Source organism: Capricornis sumatraensis, chromosome 8 (assembly GCF_032405125.1).
Source record: "Capricornis sumatraensis isolate serow.1 chromosome 8, serow.2, whole genome shotgun sequence".
Lineage (NCBI taxonomy): Eukaryota > Metazoa > Chordata > Mammalia > Artiodactyla > Bovidae > Capricornis > Capricornis sumatraensis.
The window spans coordinates 88,118,172-88,127,184 of record NC_091076.1 but is presented as its reverse complement, the minus strand read 5'-3'; the positions used below and the strand labels follow the sequence as shown (position 1 = coordinate 88,127,184).

Genomic DNA, 9,013 nt, shown 5'->3' with positions numbered 1-9,013 from the left:
GCGCCTTCCTGGTAGAGGCTTGCTGGGGTCCAGCCTCAAACAACATTCCAGAAGTCTCTGAAGTACCAAGTTCCAAAACACTTTGGTAGCTTCGAGATAAAGTCGCCGGGGCTGGGGTGGGGGCAGGTCTCAGAAAACAACCTCTGGAGGCCGCTAGTGCAATACAAATGTGCCAGGAGGGGGTTAATAGGGTTTGATGGGGGTGGTGGGGGGAGTTTTTTGGTCTGTCACAAGGCAACTGGTGCTATTGTAAGGTCTGTGGCAACTAGAGAGATTAAGCATTGGTCATACGCCAGCACCCAAATACCTCCCACACAGGAAACCTTCTCTCTGTCCTGGGCCTAGAAGGGGGAGTTAGGATAAGAGTGCATGAGAGGAGAGTCCTCGAAGCTCAAAGGCACTGGACTGAACAAATGGAAGTTGGAAGGGAAAAGAGAACCTGGGAGGTTGGGACTTGCTCCCACCCCACCCGAGGGCTGATCCCTAGATTAGAGGCAGAGGGAAGCCCTTCCCTCACATTAGACAGGTTGGGTCTCCCATGCCTCTGGTCTGGTAGGGTCCCCAGCCATCAGCACCCTGCCCAGACTGGAGGAAAGCAGTCCCCCATTCCTCCCAAAGGCAGCTCTGAACTGGCGCCCCAGCCTAAGTAGTCGAGCTGAGGCCGAGATTAGGGAGAACAGAGGAGAGGGCTGGACAGGACTCCTCGTTTCTCTGGTGCTGAGGAGTCCCGGGTGGGAGGTTTAGTTCAGGAGGTGACAGAGCTGGGCGAAGCTTCCGGGGAGGTGCACGTGGACTGGTCGGAGGTGTCTCCAGTCGCCTCCTTGGGACAGCCTGGAGGGGCTGGGGGCACCCGGCCTCCCTCCCGCTCCCGCTTCTTCTGCTTCATGCGCCGGTTCTGGAACCATATTTTGACCTGCGTCTCATTGAGCTCCAGGGTGGCAGCGATCTCCACCCTCCGGGCCCGGCTCAGGTACTTGTTGAAATGGAACTCCTTCTCCAGTTCGGTCAGCTGCCGAGTAGTGAAGTTGGTGCGGAGGCCACCTGGCGCACCCAGGCCCAGCTCGGACACCTTCGCTAGGGGCGGGGCGAGAGAAGGGCCACGTCAGTTCTCTCCTCTTTCTCCTTCCCCTCCCCGCCCCCCGCCCAGGACAGCTCTGCACCCCCAGTCACCACTCTATCCAGCTTCAGCTCTCAAAGTTTCCGTGGATCACCAGGCACCCCTCTAGGCAACCTGGAGCAGCCCCCCACACTTCCACCCCCCAGCTCCCCCTCGTCGGAACACCAGGTCCTGGGCGTGCGCTGAGCACACAGATCAGGAAGTGCGGCTGTGTGTGGAGACTTACCCTTAAGGGTAACTGCGCACTCACTCGGTGGGGAGACCCCACCTGACCTGAGAGTGAGCACAGTGCTCTTACCTGCCTCTACCCGGTGTGCAGGCAGGAGCCCAGCCCAGGACACCTCCGTGCAAAAGCAGCAGAGCTGCTCTGAGCCCCCAGAGAGGGGGTGGCCACGTCTGAGCCCTACCTGTCTTGGGTGGGTTCCTCTTAACCTTCATCCAGTCGAAGGTCTGGGCTGTAGGGGTGCTCGTTTCTGACGCGCAGGCCGATTCCTTGTCCTCGGAGAGGAGATCAGCACAGGCCGGTGCAAAGCTCCCTGTCTGCTCGTTCCCATAATGGGGCTGCGGTGGAGGGTAGGGCCCCGGGCCCACTCCAGCGGTTCCATAGCCATCGGAGGACAAGGCCCCTAGCTGGGCCCCATAACTTGAAGGATGAAAATAGCCTCCATCTCCTTCCAGCTGGCCCAGAGGGTAGTACTGAGAAGACCCGTAGCTGGCACTGCAGGCAGCTGGGGAGTACCCCGAGGTCGCAGAGCTGGGGAAGGGCACCCCTAATGCCGAGGGTGGCTGTTGGGCCAGATAGCCTGAGTTCTGCTGGAGTGCAGAGCTGGGCAGCCCCCCACCATAGCGGGTCTCGCCTGCATAGCTGTCAACAGCGGAAGCCGAGCTGGGGGGGAAGGAGGTATGGGCGCTGTGGGCGCTGTGGGCGCTGTAGGCGCTGGGTCCCCGGTTACAGAGTGGGTACTCTAAGAAGGAGTTCATCCTATTATAGTCCATGCGTGGAGGCCGCAGGAGGGTCGGCCCGTTTAGGGAAGACACCCTCTTGCCCTACAACCTTTCGGCAGTATGTCACAGCGCAGAAGCTTGCATCCATGGCCTAACCCAGCTTGCCTGGGCCAGCGCTCCCCCAGGAAGGGGGTAGGGAGTGGGGGTTGAAGGGTGCATGTGATCTCTCCCAGGCCAATGGGCGCAGCGGGCCACAGTTTGGCAGCCCCAGCGCCCATCCATCACCCCCCAAGCATTAGCATGACAAAGACACTTCAATCACCCGCAGCCCATCCATCTGAGGGCGACATGGAAGCGTCAAAAACATCTTTCTTCAAAGACTTTTGGAAAGAAGGGACCAGAGGGAGAGGGGGCAAAAGTTAGAGAAATATTCAAGACTTTCCTCCCCTCTCAGTCCCCAAGGCCTTCAATAGGCTCCTAGGTTATTAGATTTGGACAAATTCAACCCAGCTGCCCTTCATTCTTCCCACCACCACCCCCTTCACCTCACAAAGGAGCAACCCCCTCCCCAAGTCTGTAGACCAGGAGATGGGGAATCCAGCCTCCTTTTCCCAGAACTCCCACTCTGAGTTTCTTTCTCCTAATTTGGGGTGATGGGCTAGAACAGCCAAGTCAGGTATGTTGTCTTGGGCCAAATGGATGGCTGTGAAGGGAAAGGATGCAAAACACCTAAGGGTGTGAGGCATGGCCTAGAATCTAGAGAAAGGATTCATGAAGTGAGGGGTGGGAAACTGGCATTTCAAGGAGCAAGACAAGATGACAGCACTGCGGACAAGAGGATGAGAAATGCCCCATTCCCCTCTCCACCTCTCCACATAACCACTCTCTCCTCATTCACGCATCCATTTCTCTCCCTCAGCTTCTTTTTATATTCTCTCTGTCTCAATCCATCTCTCTGTTCCTCCATCTCTCTCCATATTTATATTCCTTCCCTACCTATCCATCAACTCATCTCTCCGGATGTATTTATCCTCTCTCTAGCCATCCATAGCTGTAGCTGGCTCGCTCACTCAGACTCAAATAACTCCCTGTGTCTCTCCAGAGAGCCACAATGAGCACAGAGCTAGGTGATGTTTACTTACAGGTGAAGACGAGGGAATTTTTATTCTTTTCCTGAAATGTTTTAAACTAGTGTAGTGCATTCTTCTGGTTCCTTCCTGCTCCACACCCCTCTCCCCCAAAATCCCAAGCCTCAAATCCATAAATTCAATAGCAGTTACATCTTAAAGATTACTCAAGTTTCCAATGAATTTTCTAGAATAGATCAAAGGACTTTGCTTAGAGAATGGGAGCTTCCGTGTGGCAGTCTTGAGGCTCAGGACGGGAGTCTCACCCCTTTCTGCTGGGTGTGTCTGTTGGGTTATGGTTGGGGGAGGGGAGGAGAACAGGAAGTGCCTCCTTCACTCGGTTCAGACTGAGATGGAACTAGAGGGAAGCTCTTAGGTAGAGCCCATTGATTCCCCTCCTCCAGACTCTGGGGACAAGAGCTTGGCGCAATCTAACACCCACGCTCATTTGTAATCTGTCAGGGTGTCTGCCTGGCTGAGGCCTGGGGCCGGGGCTAGGGCAAGTCCAGGAGGGCAAGAGTTCAGAAGAGGATCTCTGTAAACAACTGAGCTAAGGGGAGGAAGGGAAAGCAGGTGGGACAGGCCCAGAGAGAACCCTCAAAACTTCTCAGGTTTCCCCACCCCAGAAAGGGCAGGGCGAGTCCTCCTCTCTGCAAGGAGGCCCAAAGTTGTCTCTCTCAGTCTCTGTGTCGCTGCTCCCTCTTTCTGTTTCCCAGTTCCCTTGCTTTGCCTGTTCTCTCCTCCTTTCTGTCTCTATCACCAGACTCGCACTGCCTTTCTCTTTTCTTAATAACTGTGAGCCTTATTTAGCCCCCAACTATGAAAAAGCTTAAAGCATTTCACAGGACCCCCGCTTCCCTCCCTCCTCATGTGTACTCTGCTTCAGAGGAGCAGGACAAGTTGTGGGGAGGGACCAGCTGGCAACTCTTTTAAGAGAGATGCAGTGGGGGAGGGTGAGAGACTGTTCAGTGCCAAGTGATGAGGATGGACAAAGGAAAGGAGGGTTGAGGTGGGAGGTGGAAGTTGGGGGCAGGCGGTAGCTGCAGAAGGATTGAAGAGAAAAGGAGTATTGAGGTGAGAGCAAGCATACTTCTATTGCCCTTTTTGGGTTGCTAGATGCTCCCAACTGTTTCCTCTCACTTTAAGATGTCCTCCACAGAGGCCTTTGGAAAAGAGGGAAGTGGGGAACCAGGGTTTCCTTTCAAACCTCACATCTGAGCTAGGCCTTTATCTGACCTGGCTGCCCTTCTTCTGGGAGACTTGAGACTCCACTTTCCACATTTCCCTCCCAGGGAGAACCTCCTCACCTCATCCCTCACTCTTCTAATCAAGGAAACAATCTGAGGTCTAAAAGAAGAAGTAAATTCCAAATCAGATTGAGAAAAGAGTAGAAATCATTCTGGGAGTTGGGGAAATGCAGTTTCCCTAGTTAATAGCTGAAGTCACCAATAGTCTATTACAAATACAGAAGAAAAGGGGTGGAGCAAAAGTGCCTCAAGTTGTACTATCAAGTGCAGTAATTGTTTAAGCCTCAGCTTCCCAATTCATCCCTGAACCTTGCTACCTTCTCCTGTGTACCAGAAAGATGAAAACTTTCCAGATTTCCTGCTGGCTTCCCTGGTAGCTCAGCAGTAAAGAATCCTCTTGCAGTACAGAAGACATGGGTTCAATCCCTGAGTCTGGCAGATCCCACGGAGAAGGAAATGGAAGTATTCTTGTCTGGGAAATCTATGGACTGAGCCTGGTGGGCTACAGTCTACGGGGTTGCAAAGTCAGACATGACTGAGCAACTAAGCAACAACTCCCAACCCCAGCAGAAAGGACTGAGAGAAAAGGCAACATGGGTTCTTAGGTTCCTAGTCTCTTCCTCCTTAAAAGAAACTTCACTGGCCTCTGGCTTGAGACTGTGGAGCCTGGATTCCTTGTTAAACCCACAGCTGAGGGCAACCAAAACAAAGTAATCCCCATCTGAAGTAACCTGTGGCCTATAGGATTATCTGGTTGACCAGATTAAATTCACCAGAGATGGTCTGTGTAGACTCAACAGCAAAGTTAAAAATGGTTGATTTCCTCTTTTTATAATCTATTTAGACATATAGGTGAACGGGGAGAACACAGGCATATTTAGAACTGATAGGATCTTTGAGAGATGCTGGTCCTTATGCCACTAAGACAAGACCATTCTAATCAGAATAGGGATGTGTTAGTAGTTTATACCTGATTCTGGACTTTTCAATGGAGGAAGCTGCCTTAGCTGAGGGTTGGCAGAAGCAATCGGAACACATCTTTCATTAGGTCCTTAAGTGCCTCTCTGCCTGCTCTCTCAGGCCAGATCTTAAAGGCCAAAGCCCAAGATCAAAGATTGGAACTTAAGAATTAAAAGGATATTCAGGGTTATAATTTTTTTCTCTATAAGAAATGATTTCTTGTTGCTGTTTTTGGGAAGGATGCAATCTGAATTTAGTGGTGTGTTTTATTGCAAGCTCATTAAAATGCCACATGTCTGGTTGAGAACCATAGACTGGATGGTGCATATTGTAATGGGAAGACTATTAGTTTTGGGCCTAGGAAACTTGGTTCAAATCCTTGCTTAGCCATTTCTTAGCATTATAATCCTGGACAAGTTCCCTGGTTTCTCTGAATCTCAGCCTCAGAGAAGAAGCACGGGTTTAATACTACTTACCTCCCTACGTTGTTAGTAGGATTAAAGCAAACAAGAAAACATAAACCATAGAGAACTCTGTAAGTGTATGATATTAACATATACATGCACATTCTGAAATACTATGAGTCAGTCTTTAATATAACTGACTGTTTTTAATATAACTGACATTAAAATATGGAAATATGTGATGGGAAAATAGCAGATGTGCTATATTTTTATATACCATATCACCATATATTATGTAATATGTACTTTATCATATGCACATTTCATTGAAAATTCAGAAGGCTGCCTCTGTTCAGGCAAAGAATTTTCTTCTAAACTGGAGGTGTTTTTTTTTTTTTTAAGTAAAGCCTAATATTATATAATCTATAACAAGCCCTCACCTTAGCTAATATAACTCTAATATTATATAATTTATTAAAACTGCAGCAGAAAGATTTAAGATTCGGCATTAACAAGAACTCCCTGACTTTCCCAATTTGGGAGAAAACTGTCCTTGTCAGGGTTGAGGGTTGAATCTGACTTCTGTGATGTCAGAACAGGATGTAAACCTTCATCTGGAAGGAAAAGTAAGTCAGAGAGTTGAGATCTTGCTAAAAGGAAAGATTAGAGTGACATGAAGAGTTGAAATAATTTTCTACTTAATTGGGCTTATCCAGGTGTAGTGGTTGTGGCCAAAATATCCACATTGGAAACTTTATTGAACACTGATTGAGCTGAATTTGTATCCAAATGACTGTCCAGACTGTGATTTTTCTGTGGGGGTTAGGAATTAGAGACGGTTTTGTGTGTTAGCCACACAGTCATGTCCAACTCTTTGTAACCCCGTGGACTTCAGCCCACTCGGCTCCTCTCTGTTCATGGGATTTTCCAGGCAAGAATACTAGAGTGGGTTGCCATTTCCTTCTCCAGGGGATCTTCCCAAACCAGGAATCGAACCCAGGTTTTCTGCATCATACGCGGATTCTTTACCATCTGAGCCACCAGGGAAGTCCACAGGTTTTAGGAAGGCATTTTTACTGCTGACTCTCTCCTCAGAGGAGGAAGCAATTTGCTATATTTCCTTCAGGCACCAAATATCTGCTTCTGAGTAGGAAGAAGGATGGAGGAGGAGGGAGCAGGAGGGCAGAGCTGGGCTGGAAAGGTCAATGGAGGATTTGGGCCACATTAGCTGCAACAGGTGGAGAGACTGATGTAGGGCCCAAGAGTCTACTTTCTGCAAACTGAGGACATGTATTCGATAGAGCATATTTTAGGAGGATGTACAGTGGGGCCATTGAGTGTTTGTCAGAGACTTGAAGGAAAGATGGGGAGAAGGTTCAGCAGAGCTATTTAGGGAGACCCATAATTTGTACCTATGTTCTAATACCCTAGCAACCAGATAAACACTGACCAAAGGGGATTTTTAAAGTCTAGTACACTGGGAATTCCTGGCAGCCCACTGGTTAGGACTCAGTGCTTCCACTGCAGGGGCCACAGGTTCCATCCCTGGTCCAGGAACTCAGATCCCACATGCCTCAGTGTGACCAAAATGCATATGTGCTCAGTCATGGCTGACTCTTTGTGACCCCGTGGACTGTAGCCTGCCAGGCTCCTCTGTCCATGAAATTTTCCAGCCAAGAATACTGGAGTGGGTTGCAATTTCCTACTCCAGGGGATCTTCCTGACCCAGGGATTGAACCCGTGTCTTCTGTGTCTCCTGCACTGGCAGGCAGATTCTTTACCACTGCACCACCTAGGAAGCCCTTAAATAAATAAATAAACATTTAAAAATAATTTTAAAAAAAATGAAGTCTAGTACATCATGGCAAAGAAGTTTGGTGCCTCTTTTTTTAAGAAAATGTCCCACTTCTTAATACTCATATTCATTGAATACCTGGCACCTGGCACACAGCACTACAGCTAATTACATACTTGTTGAAAAGATTTCTCTCCCTGCTCACTTAAATAATGCTTGGGGCATGATTGTTGGTGTAAATGGGCAAATTAAAATTCATTAAAATGGCTCTACCAGATACTTGTGAAGTGGGTTATCATCAGACATCAAAAGTCACCACCTCCATTTAAAAGCACCTGACACCAGGTACTATAATAAATACGTGATACATTGTTTGTAAAGACTAATGAATATACTTTTGGCATATGTTGATGCAGAGAATATTAGAGTCATTTAGTTCTTCCATTTATTTTACAGTTGGAGAAACTGAGGTCCAGAAAGGGGAAGAGACTTACCCAGGCACAAGTTTTTTAAAAATGTAATGGCTCAGGGTTAGAGTGATTGCAAATAATTTCTCAATCTAACGGTCTTTTGCTTTCACCATAATATTAATGGGCCATTCTTCTTAAACAATGACTCACCAAGAGTAGGGCAGACTGACCAGCAGCTTTCAGGACAGCACTGAAGCCTTCCCACCCCAAGCACAGCCCATTTATAACCAGTCTGTCCTACAGACCACTTAAGAGGAGCCATACCACATCAGGATGGGATAACTGAGTGCAGCCACCTGGCACTGCCCTCTAACTTGCCACTGAGAGGGGGCAGTCTGCTGCCTTGTCTAAGAACTCCCTTCTCTTTGCCTTCCTTCTCCATAGCCAGCCTGGAAAACTCAGGTTAAAAAGGATGACCCTAGAGATGAAACAAACAGAAGGAGCTAACTTAGAACACAACTTAGGCACCCTGAGTCCTGGCCCCTTATGAATTCTAAATTGCCATGCATTCCTTTGAATTTGAAGTCAGATGGAACAGAAAGGAGAAGTCATTTCTTTTTATAAATGCCTTGCCTCTTTGTTCTTCTCTGGTGGCCTCAAAGATGGTGAGTTTCATGAACAGGAGACAGGAGAAACAGGCTGTGTGTTGCCTGTAAAAACAGCTCTAACTCCTCTCTAATAAGCAAGGGAAATACTGGACCTTCTGATTTCCTGGATTGGTTGTTTCTCCCCCCCAGGATGCAAAAAGTACTTAGATCTAAGCAGGTAGATTGAGCCTTTGGTTGGGCCTCCCAACTCCCACTCAGTTGGGCAGGGAAGATTCAGGAATGATGCAGCCTCAGGCAGAAGCTAAAATTCAGGGCCCTTTGGGTCTCTGATTTGGGGTGGGGAGGATTGGAAGGAGGTGACCCGATAAAGTGGGTGAAAAACTGTTAAACATGGAGGAAG

General features: G+C 48.7%; 1 protein-coding gene across 1 annotated transcript; it reads right to left on the bottom strand.

The window, feature by feature from the left end:
• Positions 1 to 745: 745 nt before the first annotated feature.
• Positions 746 to 2,113, bottom strand: HOXB1 (homeobox B1). Its single transcript, XM_068979194.1, has 2 exons — positions 1,525 to 2,113; positions 746 to 1,074 (listed from the first exon to the last, which is right to left on the bottom strand). The coding sequence occupies exons 1-2, from the start codon at positions 2,111 to 2,113 to the stop codon at positions 746 to 748; spliced, it is 918 nt and encodes a 305-aa protein (XP_068835295.1).
• Positions 2,114 to 9,013: the final 6,900 nt, after the last annotated feature.